Here is a 20,238-nt window from a genome sequence, read left to right as displayed (position 1 = left end):
GTATTTCAGCACCTTCCTTCTTTTCAAATGTCTGCAATAGTTCCTATGACACCAGAAGACCTTCAGCTGCAAATAGTCAAAGACTGGGGACACACTGTGAAGGAGTACTGCTACCTGCTTGCCTGACTTGTGTAACTTCTGGAGGCATCTGCTGCTGGCCACTCTTAAAAATAAAATAGTGAGCTAACTACATGTTTGGACTGGGCCAGTGCTACCATTCTTCTGTTTTAGTTTAAAGGAAACTGCACCGTGGCTTTAATTTCCCTAGCTTAATCAGCACTGGAAAAAAAGCAATATGTTATAAAATAATTTTTAACATTATAAGTAACTTTTCCTTATATTTTCAATTTTAGTAACTTTGTTTTGAAAATATTTCTTTAGTTATTTTTCACTCAGCAGAAAAATAATAGGGTATATACTATCTTCTGGAATAATAGCACTTCCTTGTGTTAGACAGGTTAGGTAGGATAGGTCAATTAGACTCTTAAGCCTTCCCTGCAATTTGCTAGCAACTCGATATGCTTAGCTGCCCTCTGGTGGGGAGAGCCTCAGAACTGCACAAATCTGTAACCACCATGAATCCCCCAGGCATCTGGTTTTTCACTATCAAATCATAGAACTTGTCAACCTGTGAGACAGAAATAGCTTTAAAGAGGCTTCTGAGAAAAAGATGCTAATTTCTGTCCTCTGACTACAGAGAAAGAATGAAGTAATTAAATTCTGAACTTGAATGCCTCAGTACAATGAAAATTGAAGCTGGTTGCTGTGGGTTGACCCCATCCGGCCAGCAGCCAAGCACCCACAGAGATGCTCACTCCCCCCCACCCCCACCCCATGCCCCAGCAGAACAGGGAAGACAACAGGAAGAGCAGAAGCGAAAAAACATTTGGGTCAAGATAAAGCCAAACACCCCCCTTCTTCTTCCTCTACCTCAGTTTTTATAGCTGAGCATGACATTATATGGTAGGGGATACCCTTCTGGTCAGCTCAGGTCAGCTGCCCGGGCTCTGTGCCCTCCCAGCTTCTTGCCCACCCCCAGCTTAACTTGCTGAAGCGGGGCAGAGCAGGAAAAAGACAAAGCCTTGGCACTGTGCAAGCTCTGTTCAGCAACAGCCAACACACTGTCATGTTATCAATACTGGTTCACCCACAAATGCAAAATGCAGCATCATACGGACTGCTACAAAGTTAACTCCATCCCAGACAGACCCAGTACACTGTTATAATACTGACCCATAGAAAGTTACAGTATCACAAAGCTGCTTTTCATTAAGTCTGAAATAACGCAAGTGTTTCATCAGAAAAACATACTGCCTGACCAAAAAATAGCTATTTTTTTAATTATCAGATGAGAAGTTTAAATTAGGTAGGTATTAAAAAGGTATGGTGAGCTAACTCTCTGGTCACTGCTAAACCTCTGGTTCATTTTTTAGTTAAAATTCTGTGTAAATAAAAAACCTAGATAAATACTTGTTTCTTCATGACTTCCAGTATAAAGCTGTGTATCTGTAGAAATTATTACACCCCTCAAAAGTTCCTCGCATTGTTGAGAAATTGCAAAAAGCACAACCAAAATATTTGTATGAGCTCAGCAATGGACACACTGGCCACATTTTGAAGTTCAAAACATCTTTTATAAAATCTGAATATCCAGCCACATAAGTGTACAAGGGTTCAAACGCATTCTAAAGATTCTCAGTGTCTCCCTAGCTATCAACAGCAGAAGCTAAAGCCTGTGTGTGCACTACACACCAAGTCAGAGTTTGTAAAATGGTATTTTGCCATTCTACGACTAGAATCAAATTTCAGTTCAGGTTTACACAAAAGAAAAGGGAAAAAGCCTCTGGGAGGCTGCCCCAACAAGCTGTACACTTGGACAATAAATTTGGCTGCCTCCTGACACACTACCCCAGCATGCAGGGAAAGAGTCTGTATGGATGTGCAATCTCAAGGGGCCCTACCTGTACAAGCCTCGAGATTTCAAGGACATGACCGCATGATTTTGCAGACTTTGTGCCACAAACATATTTGGATTGTATTACTAAGTTAGAAAAACATACTTTGCTTTACTACACTTTGATTTTACCAGGTTTTCTGAAGTTAGCCTGCTAACTTCAAGTCGAATACCATCATTTATGTCATTTTCCTCTCGAAATAATTTTTGTAGATGATTAATATCTTGGCTTAGGTGTTCAACTTTAAAGTTCAAACCTTCAATCTCCTTTTCATATATTTCTTTCTGAGACTGGAAATGACTTTCCAATACTCTGTTAAAAAAAGGGAGAAAGAACATGGCAGATGTAGTACGACCTCAATGCAATGGATCAAGTTTAATATAAAGTGAAAACAAAGTACTGTGGTTAACACACAGACATTCCATTACATCACCTGTGCATTAAAGGAGTTGAAAGTTATGCGTGATATCTCAGAGGAAACACATTTTCCCGACTGACAAATACACACTTATCTCACTGACTTAGTAAAAATTTTTTAAAGTGATTTTAAGCTGCTCAGCCAGTCATACAATGTAGTGTTCATTTCTTAAACAGATGTTCAGTATTGCACTGTCAAATTAGTTACTCACTGATCTTTCTGTTTATTTTCTAGATCACAGCTTGGAGTTATAAAAACACTGAAGAACTGAACTAACCTTGTAGCTTTTTTCAGGCCCTCATAAGCAAACCACAGTTCTCCATCCTCATTTAAGTGTTCCAAATCCTCTGTAGAGAGTCTAGAATACAAGGCAGCATCATTAGTGTGCAAGTGAACAAAATGCATTTCTTAAGCTTTTTTTAAAGAGACCTCAGAACAAAATTACCTGCTTCTTACATCTTCAAAATCATAACTTTCAAGAAGCTGTTTTGTAACTTCTGACATCTTTTCTGGAAAAAGCAAAGTTTATTACATGAATAATTTTCTCTACACATTTCAAATTACATTTGATTATAAAAATCAAACCAACCTCTTCCTAAACCTACAAGGTTCTTTCCTGGTACTCAGTAAATATATCTGATTTACTACAAGAATATGATGAGGGACTTGGTTCTATTTCTGGACACGTGAGGTGCACTAGATAGGTATACCACCAATATTGGGTTTTTTTCTAAACACATCAAAACTTTCAATGCAAAGTTACATCTTTCTGTTCTGAATCTGGACCACTGCTAAGAGTTGTATAGATGATTTGTCATCTAGAGCTAAGTTACTACATTTAATGCTGCAGATACAGGTTTGCTCTATGACATTGTTAGCATTGAACAAAGTGCACAACAGCAGTGCTTCTTATCAAGTACCTTTTCCCAAAGAGAACCCAACTCAGCAAGTTATTTAAGCATATTTGACATTTATTGGACCTAAGGCTAACGACAGGATGAATGAAAGCTAGATATGTATTGTTTCTGTATTCTTGGGTCCCTACAAGCTACTTGTTAAGTTCAAAGTGAAGTTTAAGTTATTAGTATTGATTTTTAACCACAAAGGAGAAGTGTTTGAAATCAGAGTTTCTTCCAAATGGTATCTCAGGTCTCAGTATTCAATGATCATTTTGTAAAATTCACCTGTTGGGTTTTTTTTTCCCCTTGCAAGTGAAGGTATGAATAGAATGAAATCACTATGGGACGGGAAAGAAAACTGGGTTTTTGTCAAAGCTAACATGGAAGAAATCAATTTAGACTTGTCTGGTTCACATTGCACTTGATAAGTTCTCTGAATTATCTAGTATGTAGCTTACCCCTCAATTCTCGCTTCTGTGACTGGGCCTGCTTTTCAACATCCAGTTTCTGTGTCTGCAGCAGTTCAATTTCCTTTTGCAACTCAGGTATTTTCTAAATCAGACAAAAATTATAGACTGAGACAAGGAGTGAATGACAATGGCTGAGTATCAGTTAAATCATAAAGATAATTATAATTAAGAACAAGTTCATATGGTAAAAGGCTTAAAACATGTTTAAAGTGTCGGGTTTTCAGGCATCAGAGCAGAACAGTAATGCAATGTAGTGAAAACATACACGTTTGTGTCATGGAATTGACTCAGAAAAAAATGTGACTTTACACAACAGTACTATTTTCAGGTTCAGTTTATAAACTGCATTTATCTCACACACACATGCGCGCGCATGCCCTGAGAAACTAATACTTCTTTGGAAAAAGGAAGAAAAAAAGATCCACACATTTAAACATATAAATATTCAGGCATAATTACTCTTCAAAACATGCACTTATTTCTGCGAGCAATAACTTACTCATATTGCGTACTACATGAAAATAATGCAACATAGTGTCATATCAAATAAAGCTTATTAACTACAAGTTCTTCTAAAAACGCACTGGAGAAAAAAAATAGTGAAGATAATCTGTAAATAAAAACACCCACATTCTCTACTTGCTTTATCTAGCAAAGACTCCAAAATGAAATGCATTATACTTTACCTGTGCTTGTTTTGTAAGTTGTCCTACTTCCACTTTCAAGCCATCCTGAATGACAATTTCTTTCTGAATTTGATGTTGTAGCTGAGTTTTTTCTTCTTTCAGAATCTTAATTTCTCCCTTGAGCAATTCAATCTCCTTTTCATAGTCCTGCTTCTGATTTTGGAAATTTTTCTCAAGTATCCTAAACAAGACAATGAAAAGGTGTTTTTACTTTCCTACATTCCTACGTGAAAGAGTGGGCTTCGGTTTTGTTTTAATTTGAAGGACATGTTTCATTGAAGAAAACTTAAATGAACCATAATTATTTGAAAATGCTATCCTACATCCTCAGAATCAATCTACAAAATGGATGATAATGGGATGAGAATATCCCTAGATTTCCCTACATGTAATTCATATATTGGGACTGAATTCAAGGCAAAACTGAGTTTTTTCTCCACTTAAAGGCTAATTCCCTAACTCTTTGAGAGTTAGCCTACCTGAGCAGCTTTCCACTACATTTATGGCCACAGTCAGCACTGAAGAAGGATGTAGCAACGGAAAGCCATGTGTCCTTCTCAGTAAAACACTGCAAGAAGCTTTTCATTTTCTACTAGTCCCTGCTGGAATGGACTGACTTCCAACATAATATAGCTAATGGGCAAAGCAGAAAATCTAGCAAAGAAGTCCTCTTAGTATAGCCTGAAGTTATTTGCAGCTAAAATCAGACTGAGCTGAAACACCACACAGCTTGCAACCCTCAGGAACAGTGACTGATTGCACTCTTCACGCTTCAGAGAACAGCATTTATCTGGTACCTAAGGTTCTCTGTCTTATACTGGAAGAGAGTTACTGAGAAATAAACACTTGATTTGGGAAAAGCATGCTGCAAAGCAACAACCATTTATTGCTAAATAACAGGATTTTTAATACTGTGAATTAAATACCCGGGGGGGGGAGTTTTCCCCCTATATTTTTAGCCAAATGTCCTTTACAAACACTGCGTTTCCTTCAAGCTGAATCTTTCAATTTTGTCCTTTAATATTAACTTCACAGGAATTCTGACTGGTATGGCCATCAGCTGCTCTTCCAGCCCTGACTGAATTCTGAGGATTTCTCCAAAGAAACCATTATCATCAAGGCTGCCTTTCAATTCTCAGAAAGACACATGAAAAGACAGGAAACTGCAAAAGCAAGAACAGTCTCAAGTCTACAATATAATTTCCTGCATGTGACTGACACACAAACAAGCATGTCCTTTTCCTTAACTGTACATGAAGTACTTCAGTACTAACGTTAATGTCCAAGAACACTGACGGATTCTTAAGTGATGCAAGCATAATACATTTACAGCAGGAGAAAGGAAGGCAGAGAAAGAGAAAAAATGAGTGCTGTTTCAAAGCAATAAAATTCAGATTCCATACATTCTCTGATTTTCTTCTTTTTGTACGTCATTGAAGAGTTGCTTTGTGAGGTCATCCATTTTCTCTGTCAAAAATATTTCAATATTTCAAAGACCTTGATGTAATTATGTGCATTTATTAAAACAGTATGACAATGAGAAGTTTTATTTTAATAAGCAATCCTTAACATATTTTAAGGCTGAAATTACTCTCTCAAGCGCCAAAAATTATCACAGTAAATTTTACAAGTAATGCTATAGAATAAAAAGGTTCTGAAACACCAAAGTGTTATTAATCTAAAATATACTGGATCTCATGTGCTGCCTGTGTCCTTTGAAATTAGATTCATAAAAGCAGTATATTAAAGGAACCAAGGGCAAAGCAACACTTTGAAGGAATACCCGTGTATGAGATGGGAAACACAATAGGAGGAGAGCTTTTCCTACCGAAAGAACGAATTTAATTTAATTATTAAATTAAAAGCGTTTGCACTACACATTCTAAGCAAGAGAAGCTTAGGACCAACTTTTAATTTATTGTAAATTCAGCATTTATATTGCTTTTATTAGAACAAAAGTCATTTACCTTTGCTGAAAACCTGACTTTACAACTTTCCCCCACTATAACTCCGTTATAATTCCTTTTGGTTATTGTACCTTTCATTTCCTCAGTTTTTTCTTGGAGCTTTATTTCTAAGGTCTCTTTCTGTTCTTGTAGTTCTTTATTCTGATTCTCAAGTTTTAAGATTTTCTGTACACGCAAAAAGTAAGCATAACATACAATTTACAAAGGAGGAAGAAATAGGTCACGGAAGATCTTACATTTTAACAAGCATAAAAAGTGAAGTAACTTAAGTAACTCTCGAATCATGCATTTGATAAATCCAGTAACTGAAAAAATTATTTAAACTAAAATAAAAGCACACAGATGGCAATTAAAATTTACCTGTTCACTGTCCTCTCTATATTTTTTCCCTTTCTCTTCATATGTTCTCTTTTGAGCAGTTAACTTTTCAAGATCTAATTCGAGTTTCTGAATTGTATCCATGTCATTCATATGAGTTGAAGCCAGACTGGTCAATCGTTCCAGCAAGCCGTGATTTTCTCTACTCTACAATGAGCAAGAGAGGTTAAAAGAAAACAGAAAAATGCACACCTGAAACTGTTTAATAGAATTTTGAAGGAAGCACCTGACCTATTTCTGCTCACCACGCCTTATCAGTCATTATTATTTCAACCAAGGATTGTTTCCATCAATTAGATTAAAGCTATCAACTTAAAGATGATTTGGCTGGTATGGCTCTCAAAAATAAGCTGCAAAATAAACATAACATGGAATTCCCAAAAGTTACTAAATATGTTGCGCTAGAGCAGTACTTCACACATCCTTCATCCTAATATAAGTACCCCATTCAGAGATTTAACGGACTACTTAAGAAACAGTAAAAAAAAATCTTCATTGCAGACACTTCTCATTGGCACAACTAACCCAAAAATATAAGGAAACCCTGGATGATTCCTCCTACCCTGGATGTAGGAACAATACTAGTGGTTTATTATAAAGGACCATATCCATTACATATTCTCCTGTCTTGTCAAGTAAGGTATGGATATTGTAATTCATGTAAGACTCTAGTGAACATGAGAGCTCTGAATAAAACAGATATGATAAAAAAATTAGTACAAATAATAAACTGACTGGTGTCCCTCACCTGTTCTTCTATCTTTTTCTGCAGTCGCTGAACTCTGTATGAAAGCTGGATATTCAATACAAACCGTCGAATATTCTGAAATCTGCGCCTGGCAAGCCATGCACGGGCATATTTCTGAAGGATCACAGCCTTGTGTTCTTCAAGCATCTTTAAAATAAAATATTAACATCTGTCTGTAATCATCTATGGCTCCATCAGCACCAATTATAACATTCTGTGAATCTATACTGGTATAGATTGTCACTGGCAATGACAATGCTTCTCACAGAAGTGTCAAAATACTGAAACACCCAGACTGTGGATACAATTTGAACCACTGTAGTAATCACACTAAATGATCTGCATCAAGTATAAACCAGACAGAGTTCTTGGTAGCTCAGAGATTAGATCTAAGCTACTGTGTATCAGTATTTTTATAGTAACAATATAAAAATAGAGTAGAAGACATGAGAACCAGACATGCAAAAGGTAAAGTATTAGGGATCATTGCCCTTGTCTCCATATTTCTTACAGAGCAATTGCTGTTTCCAGTTACCGAAATAAAATTTTTGATAGGCTGTACCTTCCGGTATTTTTTTCTTGCTAGAAATCCTCTTGTATAAGCTTGAATTGTTACAGCAGCCACATGGATGAGCTGGCAAAGCCTACGGACCAGGTAACCCCGACAGTATTTCTGAATAATTATAGCTGCCCATGTTTCCTTCAGAGTTCTGGCAGTTATAGCTTGCCTTAATTCAAAAGACAATAAAGTTTACTAAGGTCACATTAGATTTCTCATACTTATTCCCTTGGTCAGCCAAATCACACACACACACAAAAGAAGATATTGAAAACAGGCATGCACTGTCTAAAACACAGTTTTTTTTCTTTAATCAAACTGAAAGAGAGGGAATTATCCACAATCTTCAAAATCTGTTCCACAAGCAATTGTTCTGATGTTCTCTTTCTGAAAATTTCAAAGCCTAACTAGACCCATCTTCCTCTCAGCCTGCTCTTTGAATGACTGGTGCACAGTTTCTCTGCTGCAAATTCCTCGTAATAATTTGTAGGCACTAATTTGTAGACCCTTGTAAATTGCTTTTCCTTTCTGCTACCTGATTTCTTCCCTGGCTCTGAAGCTAAGCAGTAAGCCCAAGCCGACAACTGCGTCACTCATCATTAGCTAAGGACTGAGCTTACAGGTACACAGGCCTCTCGGGAATCTGGCAGACAACATTTGAAACCTGCTAGAGTACTTTCTTCTTATCATCTGAATAACTTGAACATTTTCAAGCCCACAATTACAATCAAGAGGAAACAGAAATACAATCTGAATTGCTCTTTCGTAAAAATTACACTTCCCAACTAGTGTCGGGCATTAGTCTGACCTTCTATATCCCTTCAGGCACACCCTAACAGCAAATTCATTTATCAGCCAAAAGTACCGTACAGTCCGCTGCCCCCGGAAATACTGCTGTATTATAATAGCTGCTTGTTTTATGCGAAGGAACTTCTTCCGCTGCAGCCAGCCTCGAACACTCTTTTGGATCATGATGCATGCATGTCTCAGTTTATCTGATCGCAGTTTTTCTAAGTAAGCAACCTGTCCTGCTCTGAAGAAAATTTTTGTTCTCCCAAACCGATATTGGTTATGATCCTGAAAAAGAAAACAATAGGTATATTAAGTTTTTAGTTTATTATTGCAGACCAGACACTTTCTTCCTTTTACAGATTTTCACTTCAGGCAAGCTCTTCTGAAATGACACGATCTTGCTGAATAAGAATATCCTCTCTGCCTTCTTTGTAGACAGGAGTATACAGGGGGAAAATCTACTTAGCAGGAAAGAACCAGAGAATTACATCCAAAAATCACACCCTAGTGATCTCAAAGGGAGGATCTGGACTTATCATCAAGGCCTTGAAAGCAACCTCTTCACCTCCCTCTACAAGTCTGGTTCCTTGGGCTCAACACTACCTTTTGGTGCATGTCTGGCCTTGAATCAGCGAGCTGCGTGAGCAGCTGCTTTTAAGCTCAGGCTTAGGGAGAAGCTGCTTTTAAGCTCAGGCTCCCACCCTTGGCCTGTGCTGGAGCTATGTTGCAAGTATGCCTGTGTTTGGCCTTATACATCCCTGAGTCTGAACTCAGTCCCGACATGCTGACTTGAATTGCTGGCTTGACTTGGACCAGCCTCATCGCTACAGACTTGTCTAACAAGTAGGAGCAATATGCAAAATAGCACATTTTTAGAACAGTTCTCCAATATGCTGCATTCCACCATCAAAAGCCCTCTTGTGCGTGTAAACTTCTAATACTTGACAAACGTATACCATTTACTCTTCACTGGTTTATAAATACAGGTAGAACATCTTCCATTTTACGAGTGCAGCTATTAAGCACAGAGGTTAAATCATCTGTCTACGGCCACATCATGACTGTGTCACAACACAAGGTTATTGACTCGCAAGCCTATGTGCAACACACTAAATCAGGAAAGATAGTGATAACGTAAATATTTTTCCTGTTTGAAGAGTGAGATGCTACTCTTGGCAAAAGAGACCTTTTATTAATAATAGATACTATAATACGTAATGGGTCAGGGCATACCAACTAACCTGGATTAGCCGCTGCAAAACAGTCTTGCAAATCTGCTTCTTATCATTTATGGAGAGTTCCTGTTGTGTCATAAGAATGCTGTAACGGCTGAAAAACTCAATGTAAGTCCACCTGGAAAATTAAAAGTTAGCAAATGCAATTCATTAAGAGACACCCAAGTATTTTTTGACATATGGAGGCCCACTCCTATCCCTACCTGGATGGGTAGCTCTGTGCACTAATCCGAATGGTTTCCAAAACACCACATGCTCGCAGTTGCTGAGCCACTCTTTTTGAATCAAACCTAAAAAAGCAAAGTTATATTTTACATTTTTGCTGGGTTTGGCATGCTATAATAATTATAACCATTTTACTAGCTGGATTTCTATCTCTGCCCATAGAATGCAGGGCTCCCTACTTTTTATATGGTGTCTTACTTGGTTTTTTTAATGTGTGATAGGGAGTATCTGGGTTTTCTTTTTCTGCTTCAAAACAAAAGGAAGACTACATTTTTCTCTTATGAAAAGTCCTGTTTCTTTTCAATATTAACTGTGAAAGCTCATATTACCAAGTGGTAAAGAATCATGCCACTCTCAGCACAAAACATACACAGACACAAACATTCCCTCAGCAGTCTATTGGGCAATAACTCTCTCTAGGTACTCTTTAGCACAGTGATCATGAATAAACCAGGATTTACTCATGAATAACTGTGTTCAAGATTATCAACACAAGGCATGGAAAGACCCTTTCCAATTCTGGACCAGAGCTGATATGCCCACAGAGCAGTACGCTACAGTGTCAGTCCAGTACTAGCTAAGAGATCCCTGTGGCTGACTGATTACTATATTGTTCTTCCACAAACTTACAGTAAGCTCTTCTAGTCTAATTCAGACATGGTTTTATATTATCCAAGCTATTTTCCCCCTCATTGCTATTACACAGAATAATGAGGTCTCACTGCAGTGATAGTGAAACAGTGCCATTTGTAACATGTTTTGCATGGACAGATTTTGTCTGGCTTCAAGAAAATGAGCTAACACATTTTTAAAAATTAATTTAGAATCAAAGTTTGCCTTTCCATCCTACTCAGATACGATAAAAGCTTTTATTGCATTTATCATTACACTACCTTCCAGCTAAAGGCTGTACGACTGAAACTAGATTCCACATGTCTGCCCACAAACCAGACCAATAGATGCATCAAGGTTAACTCCTGCTTACAATTAGTGGTTATCAAGCTAGACAGAAGGATTATGCAAACTCTCTGGTATACATGATTGTATTATAACATTAAAATAAAATTGTGGGAAAATACCAAGGCTATGTTCAAGACCGCTCAATACCTCTTCTGACTTCTAAAGCTCCTCTAAATATTTTTGTGGACAAAAGGGAAGTTCACAAAGGAAATGGCAGTGGCTTTTATTCCTTAAATATGAATTGGTGCTAATCCATACTGTACAAGAGCAAACACACCTAAACTAAATATCCATCAACTTAAATCAAAGGTGGACAACCTTTCCCCTAAAAATGTTATGACAAATACACAAACACTAATATGTGACCTGAAAAATTTTAGGATAATAAAGAATTTTTAAGTTATCAATAACTATTACTGAATGATTCTATTTTTGTAAGACAGTATTTTTTTACTTCAGCTATCTTGAAAGGAAAAATATGTTCTGTATGGGGAGTTGTTTAAAAATAAGAATTTAGTTTGCTGACATGTAGCTACTGTGAAATAGAAAAATACCCTTTTAATTTTAAAGGTAATGTAACAGCTTAGCACCACTAACATACTTACTCAAAAGGCAACTTCTCATCATTTGGTTTTATGCATCGTACATAATGAGGAGTGGTTGCATTGAGTGTCACCATAAGTAAAGACAAAGAACTCCGGAACTAGAAAATATTAGACATAACAGTTTTGCTAATGAAACATTTACAGCCAAGGAGAAAGTAAAATCTTAGTTTTTTAATTCTTTGTCAGGTTTTGGCTGGACACTGGGAGATTTTCTTAGGGTTTAGATCTTAAATGCAGGAAATTTAACATTCCTGCTGTACCTAACAGTATCATATATATAAATTAAACACATCTACTTATACCCAGACCTGGAACACTGCACTGTGGCTGGCTCTTGTTGTACCGAAACATGGATAATCTACCATGAATCTACCACGAATAGTAACAGAATACAGCACCATAGTCTCAGACTGCCCAGTACACTTCCCTAGAAGTATGAGCACCACAGAACAGCATGTTTATGTAGTACCTTACTGCCCACAGTCATCCGGAGTTGTTTGTTAGGTGACTTCAGAACAGGTCTTGCAGATTTGATGTTTATAGTTGAACTGAAAGGTGAAATGGACACTGGATTGTCTTGAAAAAAATTTGCACACAGATGAAACTAAAAGCATGGTGAAAGAATCAGAGTTAAATACTGTGTAATTGTAATAACATTTAAATAAAAATTACATTTACTACAACATAAAATGCAAAACTCATCCATCTTAATGGTTAGGCCATGTACTGCAGGACTTGGAACCAGACCTTTAAGCCACAACCAAACAACAATTGAAGAAACGGCTGCAACAATTCTAAGTCTATTGTGAAGCGCTTACACATTTCACAGACAAAACTCAACAACTTAAGTAGGCCTGCAAAAACTATTTCAATATGAGCAAACATGGACATAAATATAGAACGGAGTTAAAAATAAAACCATTTAATGTTATATTTTCACAATATTTAATTTAAATTAAGAATATGTTTTTTGGTCAGATTAAGTTAGCTTCTTAACAGTAATCCTGAAGTCTCAAGGCTGTAGACTTGAAAGGGACAGGGCCTTCAAGCAGATGGGAAGTGGCAGGCAAATAAAAGATATCTGATGTTTTCCCTGCCCTGGCATTCTCTTAATCTCTTTTGAAGAATAAACAAAGGCAGCTGCTAATGATAAACTACCTATCAAAGCTACATGCAATGACTAGAGAAAAAAAAAAAAAAAAAAAAAAGAAAAAAACCCCAAAACTAAGTGAATTGTTCAGTTTCGAGGATTCCAAAATACTTTTCAAGGGAGATATTAAAAAAACAAAAAGTACTGACATAACTAGCAAAGTAAATGCACATATATGAAAAAGTTGAACACTGCGTTTTTCCATCTTGTATGTTATTTTTTTGTTAAAAATACACACTTGTAGAATATTAATAAAAATTAAGACTAAACTAGTTGATTCAACCTATTAAAAGAATCTTTTTATCATAACAAATCTCTTAAAATCAAATCTGAATGAATTCCAGTAAAATCAGGTATTCAGAAAATTAATCATTACTGATTGTTCACAAACCTTGCTCTCTTTCAAGATTTCAGTCAATACTTCATATACTGTATCCCTGTTTTTTTCCAGAAATCCTTCACATTTATATTCTACCTGTGCAAACGGGTGAAATCATTAACTTTTCAGCAATAAATGAACAGTTAGCAAAACAATAATTTTTACTCTCTAAGCTGTGGTGGCCAACAGCTCTTTATTAGTCTTCAGCATCATGGCTGAAACTCTGCTTTTTGCAGTTTCATTATGGCAAGCATACATACATGCATACTGCAAATTCAGAAGCTGGACAAACTGTCAGAATCCACTATCAACTGCAATTTCCTTCTGCCTTCATTAGAAATGTCCTTCCTCCTCTCTTCATTATTCTACGATTTCAAATCGAAATACCAAAAAAGGAATACTACATCTGAAATGTAAACAACAGACTAAAATGTGTACAGACTACAATCTTCACTATTTTATTCATACACTCTCGAATTCATTATTTTAAGCACTTCTTCTGTTTAAATGGCATGTTACAGGCAGTATTACCAATAAATAAATAGTACTATGTATTGAAGATCGATTTTATAAAAGTTCCAAACAAGTGTGGTTAATATTTCCTCTATTTCCTGCGTTTGTTTCTTTTCTGAATGAGCTACTGCTAGAAACAGGATGAAATAATACTGGCTTGTTTACACTCTACCTTATCAGCAAAGTGTTGAATGATGAAAGACGTGTTTGACATCCTCGGCTTTTCAAAGAGTGCATTTTTATTGACAAAATTATTATATAGCTTTTGAAGCCAGTTTTCATCTGTTCCATGAGGTAACTGTAAAAATGAGAAGGGCAATCTCTTTAACAAAGCTCTGTTGGACAGCTAAAAACAGCAAAACTGCTTACTAACAATACTGTCTGAATAAAGCATCTTCAGTGTGTTACAAGGCCTGATAACAACCAGTTTTTGTCTTTTCAGACTAGCCAGTGGCTCCCTGTAGCAAATCATTTTAAGAAAGAAGGTCGTATTAATCCACAAATTTACTGACTAGAGTTAATTTTCTGATGAGTCATAAATCATTTTGTCCTGAGAGGATGCTACCTGCAATCAGGGACAATCTGATCCCTGAAAATGCTTATGAGTGGAATAACAGATAAGCTAATGAGTTAGGGAATATTCCCCAATTTCTCCCATATTACTCCATGGTTTGGATTCTGAGAAGTACAACTTGTCAATATCACCAAAACACCTTTTAGAGACCATTTTAACAGGTCTTACCTTTCCCTGCCCTGTTCTTCACTGACAAAGCTACTTCAATAGGTTCAGAAGCCTAAGGGAACTACATACATGTAGAAGGAAAAAAAATAAAGATTCAGGAATTGGTACAGTCAGGATAGGGCACAGAGAAAAAAACCAGTAAGACTGAAGAAGAAAAAGCAAAGATGTAGGTTTGGTGCATTCAACAAGAACTTAGAGAAAAGCAGGGGAAGACTGGTTTTTTGTATCAAAATTAGTGATTCATGGAAAAACTGAATTGTAGAAATATTGGTGGAAGAGACCCCTGGAGACTGGGTAGTCGAACTTCCTGCTCGGAGCAAGCCTACCACCAACACTAGATCAAGCCGGCATCGGAACTCAAATCCGGAAAGTATCCAAGGACGGGGATCCCACCGCACCTCTGCTTAACCTGTTCTAGTACCACACTACCCTCACAGTGAAGAAACCTAGTTGCTGGGTTAGCTTCTAGGTAAGAAACCAGTTTTAGGTTCTTAATTTAATAAGAGAAACATAAACTAAGTGGCTTACAATTAAAACTAACAAGTAGAGGGCAAACATTAATGTTCCTTTTATGAGGAAAATGCTCTACTTCCCATTTAAAAGGGCAAAATATGAATTACAAGCCCAACTTGTAAAAATCTATATAGTTTTTTATGAGCTCATAAATACAAGAATTTTTAAATTACCAAGCATTCTTCATCCAGAAGTTCTAAAATTCCCATTTTAGCTTCAATAAGGTCAATGACAGGCTGGTTGTCATAGAAGTCTATTAAAGTCCATGGGATATCTTCCTTCATATATTCTTCTTGTTCAAGTTTAAAGACATGCTAGATATGTGAAAATTATGAAAATGTAAGGTAATAATTAAGGAAGAAATTATATGCAATGTGTGCATGTGTGTGATTGTATATATAAGATAGAAACAAAATATTTATATATTTTGTAGTATACTACAGGTCTGTCTTGTAAGAAAAAGTCAGAAATTTTCATTTGTATATATATATGTGTGTGTGTATGCATGTGTATATACAGAAGTAAAATATTTTTATCTATTACTGGATAGCCATTATCCAAAAATATCCATTACTCAAATACAAATAGCATTTGCTAATATCCATTATTGATAATCTCAAAACTGAAGATAAAGAAGATAAGATAAAGAACTGTAACAAATAAAAGAACATACCAGGTTAAATTGCTGCTGCAGTTTTTCATTAGCATAATTGATGCAAAACTGTTCAAAACTGTTCACATCAAATGTTTCAAAGCTGAAACACATGTCAAATAAGAGAAAAAAAATCCCCTGACATTTAAATACAAATGGTAGTACCCTTGTAAGACTTTGGAGCTATCCTAATATTTCTAAGAAAATTAAATAGCCATGAGACTAATGAAGATGCTAAGGCATTTCAAAACTTCCCTAGAAGTTAGTTACCAGACACAACAGAGCTAAAAAATCCAGAGTTAAATCTAAAAGTGTCATATTGAAAGTTAAATTTAAACCTCATTCACAAAAATTACTAATATTCATAGTTGCTGAACATTTCCACTACTCTGGATGCTAACGAACTTACATGACTATGACCTTTAGTAAAACACCCCCCACCCCACCCCCCCAAATTCATTAGCAGCACAAAGTGAAAAGAGCCTCTTATCGACTCCAAAGAAAAGGCACAACTTAATGCCTCCGGAAACAAATTTACTTTCTTACCCGTAAATGTCCAAAACACCAATAAAAGTATGTTGTTTGCCAGGGAACTGCAAAGCTTGGTTAATTCTTTCCACAATAAAGTCAAATAAATGAGAATAGATCTTCTTTGCCAGAGCATCCCTTGCATTAACAGCCTGAGCTCTTGTCATTGGCTTTATTACAGTCTCTGAGGTAGTGATAATCTTTCGGTGGCACAACCATTGTGCCATTTTGTCACAGTTTAAATCCAGAAGTTCACAGAATATATTCAGATGTTTATCTTCCAGCTTTAAAGAAGATAAATAAATATTATTAGATTACATTTAATACTTTAACTGTTGTCTAGACAGTGAAATCCTGGCACCACTGACATCAAACTATGACCTTTATTTTTACATAGGCAAGGGGCTCTGTTCACTTTTTTGTCTGGCAAAATATCAAGAGCAGCTAAAGTAAATAATACTGGATAGAGCTCCTGACATAGGAGAGAAAAACTTAGACTGAATGAGATGCTGTGGACTAAGACACTGAAAGAAAAAGTTACTTTAGTCTATGTTTAGGTGTCCTTGCTTTTTAGACTTGCCTAGTCTGCTGGGACACATTCTGAGCAGCTTTGACCATGTTCTGTTTCCTGTATCCTGCAGACAGTCCCAAATGGCTTTTCCAACAGCTGTGGATCAACTGGATGTGGGGTTCTTTTAGCCACATTTTGCCTTTTGTTCAGGCTTTCTGAACTTGGGCACAAAACACGATTCGCATAAACACTCATTGTGATTCTATACAGATGGAGAAATCTGTCAAGCTTAGTATACCAGATTTAATGCTGCTCTGAGCCCCAGATAGGAGAAAAACTATTGCTAAAGGATTTTTGACATGGAATATAAAAGAAAATGTTGGTATCTGAATGAGCAACTTCCTTACACTGATGGATGACCTTTCATCTCCAACAGCTGTTATTTCCACATTGCCTAAGTGTAGGATTGCTGCCAGTATTTTAAAAACATCCATCTGAAAATCTCCCTTCAGATCTAAAAAAAAAAAAAAAAAAAAATTCTTGATTATTTTAAATACTCAGAAACAGTACAATTAATTAAAATAGTACAATGCTGGATTATTTGCTTTGCTGTGTAGCCAAGAATTGTATAGCATCTCTGCAGACAACTATGCAAAGCCTTGGTTCTGCCTACTTTCTGCCTGTCTGACCTGATGAGAGATTAGGCATAAATTCCTGTATCTCCCCAAGTACCAGCTCAAGTCTGATTTGGCTTTCACATAAGCCATATACGGGCAAAAAAGCTTCCAATTCCACTTCTGTCACAGCACGTTAGCTTCAGGGCCAAGACGACTGGAGCCCTTAGTGATTTTGACCATTAACAATGAACACCAATTGCTAACAGCCATTTGCTCTTGCCTAGTACTTAAAACAGACCAACACTGCAATGGATAAGCTATGAAAGAAATTATTTTGGTAATTACTACTAAAGTTTTGGACATTTCAGAAACAATCCACTTTTGCCAATTTCAGAAAAAAAACCCAACAATTTTTAAGTCTATTGAAAGGTATCCCCAAGAATTTACCCAGTAAGGCAAATGTCTTCTGAGTCTCCACCATATTTGCTCTGTCATCAACTCCTTCTATTACTGTGCTGCCACCCATTCTTGTGTAGTTAAATTCTTCTGCGCTTCCTGTAGATAAGAAGCAAAACTTGTAATGCTGGAAAATTCAGGACTGGGGATAGCCACTTGTTAAAGACTCTTGTAACACCAGAAAATTAAAGATGCTGTCAGATGACAGCTCTTCAGCAATGAGCTGGAGGTCCTCTTTTTCTGAGAGAAATCCACGTGCCTAACTCAGTTAAGCTGACACAAATTAGTATGCATAATTCCTAGCAATCTTAATACTTGATCTAACAAACAAACAGGAACGAAGACTGAGTAAACATACACCTAAGGTCTGCTTCTCCCGGGTGGCATTAAAGCTTCTCTGTAGATAAATGAATCAAGCCCCTAAACTGTCATTATGGTATCTGTCACTACAGAAAGTATTAGAATAAGATTTTCAAAGACACTTAGGTACTTGATCATGCATTATTCAAGTTACTACGGATTTGCTACCAAGTTCAATACAAGCAGGATTAATAGCTAAGTGACTTAAAAATGCAAGTCTCATTGTAAGTCTGTGAGATTTATGCTACAAAGCACTTAACATCCTAGCACTTGAAAATCCAATCTTCAAAATACTGCACTGCAAAAATGAAGAGTAGGTTATTTTCTTGAGACCTACCCAATTTAAGATGCTTAAATTCAGGTTGCATGGCAGATGCACACAACTGATAAAATATATGGTAGTTTCTCTCATTCTCTGACTGTAAATTAAAGCAAAGAATACCATTACAGAAAGAAAAAAAACAAAACAAAACCCCAAACAAACAAACAGAAAAACATTCAATATTCAACACTACCGTAAAGAGATAGTGGTACTTCAAGGCTAAATTCTGCTGCAACGTAGTTTGGCATAGAAATTGCCCAATATTAAAATGGCACATCTTAGACTTCAACAAGAGCTTTGGAAGTGATAAATTCAAGTATACTTTATTTCCATTACTGATATGCTGAGTTCTTTCCCCAGGGCTGTTACTCTAATAATTTCTTCAGGCTGAACAACCATCTACTAATAAGAACTGACAAATACTGTAATGAACAACTGTGTAGGAGTGCCAGCTGAAATGCTGCCCCATGGTAACTCGGAAAACTCTCTATTTCCAAACCATCCTTCAAGCAGCAGACATATAGAAGTATTTTTCATAGTACTTAAAAAGTTACAATACTACTAAAAAGCAAAACTTCATAAACACAAGTTTTATAAAATTAAATGCTTTCTTTAGTGGATTATCATAGTTATGGTCTGACACTGTAATGAGTTGCATGCAATAAGCTCTGGCCTTAGAAATTTTCAGCCAGTTTTTTTACCAAGAGTCCCTTTCCCCTACGTACGCTGTTCCTTTCCAGATACAATTGGCACGTGTTACTGTCGTGACTGAAAGTCACAGATTTCTCAAATATTTCTTGCACTTATCTCAGGGAATTGTTCCTGAGATACATCCTCCACTTAACATAAGGAAGAACATGGAATAAATTAGTTTCTTATTACAAAAAAGATTAGCTCCTATTAAAAAATGAATCAAATGCTGATCAGATATACTATTCAGAACTTCATGTAACATATTCTATATGAAACTAGTAAAGGATAGTACATTAGTAGCTATACTGACATTGACTGGTTTTAACTTTATTTTACCCACCTGAAAGACAACCCTGGATTTCTCAAGCAGGTATGTTCTCATGTTAGCTCCAATGATTTGGTAACTCTGATCAAAACTGATTTCAGTGTATTTTCCAAATCGACTGCTATTATCATTCCGTGTAGTTTTTGCATTGCCAACAGCCTACGAAGATGATGAACTTTTAGAATTTGTTTTACTAGCATCTTCCATAACTTTCTCAAAACACGATTCAACAACAAGTTCCTGAAATCTCAGGTGCTCAAGGATCAACCTCAGCATTGAGCTGTGAGATTTAAATTTTGAGGCCCAAATTTGAAAATAAGCCTCAAGTCCAATAGTATAACACTACCTAAACTGAGAATTAAAGAAACTACATTTTCCCACCATAAGAAACCTTAACCATATTCTACTGTTTAACTTGTTCAATATTGTTTTCCCATCATCTAATTAACAGGATGCGGTCAGATAAAACTCTGGAAGCAAACTAGTGCCTCCAAAGGGCTACTGGTAAATTAGGCAGACCCTGAGTGTTCCTGAAGCTAACTGCCTCTTTCCATTGGTAACATTCAGAGGCTAAACTTCT

At 36.4% G+C, this 20,238-nt stretch overlaps 1 protein-coding gene across 1 annotated transcript in view; it reads right to left on the bottom strand.

The window, feature by feature from the left end:
• MYO5C (myosin VC) overlaps nt 1-20,238 on the bottom strand; it is a gene marked incomplete at both ends in the record, with an annotated part of 35,091 nt that overhangs the window by 9,240 nt on the left and 5,613 nt on the right. Inside the window, 24 exons of the mRNA XM_082322230.1 lie at nt 2,087-2,267; nt 2,651-2,731; nt 2,819-2,882; nt 3,731-3,824; nt 4,429-4,609; nt 5,832-5,895; nt 6,467-6,560; nt 6,756-6,920; nt 7,522-7,668; nt 8,084-8,249; nt 8,946-9,157; nt 10,114-10,225; nt 10,311-10,397; nt 11,898-11,995; nt 12,367-12,501; nt 13,439-13,522; nt 14,112-14,237; nt 15,368-15,508; nt 15,868-15,949; nt 16,393-16,658; nt 17,293-17,399; nt 17,950-18,057; nt 18,656-18,737; nt 19,674-19,817. Of these exons, the coding sequence (XP_082178356.1) occupies nt 2,087-2,267; nt 2,651-2,731; nt 2,819-2,882; nt 3,731-3,824; nt 4,429-4,609; nt 5,832-5,895; nt 6,467-6,560; nt 6,756-6,920; nt 7,522-7,668; nt 8,084-8,249; nt 8,946-9,157; nt 10,114-10,225; nt 10,311-10,397; nt 11,898-11,995; nt 12,367-12,501; nt 13,439-13,522; nt 14,112-14,237; nt 15,368-15,508; nt 15,868-15,949; nt 16,393-16,658; nt 17,293-17,399; nt 17,950-18,057; nt 18,656-18,737; nt 19,674-19,817 (3,021 nt within the window). The remainder of the gene's footprint in view (nt 1-2,086; nt 2,268-2,650; nt 2,732-2,818; nt 2,883-3,730; nt 3,825-4,428; nt 4,610-5,831; nt 5,896-6,466; nt 6,561-6,755; nt 6,921-7,521; nt 7,669-8,083; nt 8,250-8,945; nt 9,158-10,113; nt 10,226-10,310; nt 10,398-11,897; nt 11,996-12,366; nt 12,502-13,438; nt 13,523-14,111; nt 14,238-15,367; nt 15,509-15,867; nt 15,950-16,392; nt 16,659-17,292; nt 17,400-17,949; nt 18,058-18,655; nt 18,738-19,673; nt 19,818-20,238) is intronic.

The sequence above is a fragment of the Platalea leucorodia genome (genome assembly GCF_965183815.1).
Source record: "Platalea leucorodia genome assembly, chromosome: 9".
NCBI lineage: Eukaryota > Metazoa > Chordata > Aves > Pelecaniformes > Threskiornithidae > Platalea > Platalea leucorodia.
The sequence above is the reverse complement of the archived record's forward strand: the minus strand, read 5'-3'. Positions and strand labels throughout refer to the sequence as shown.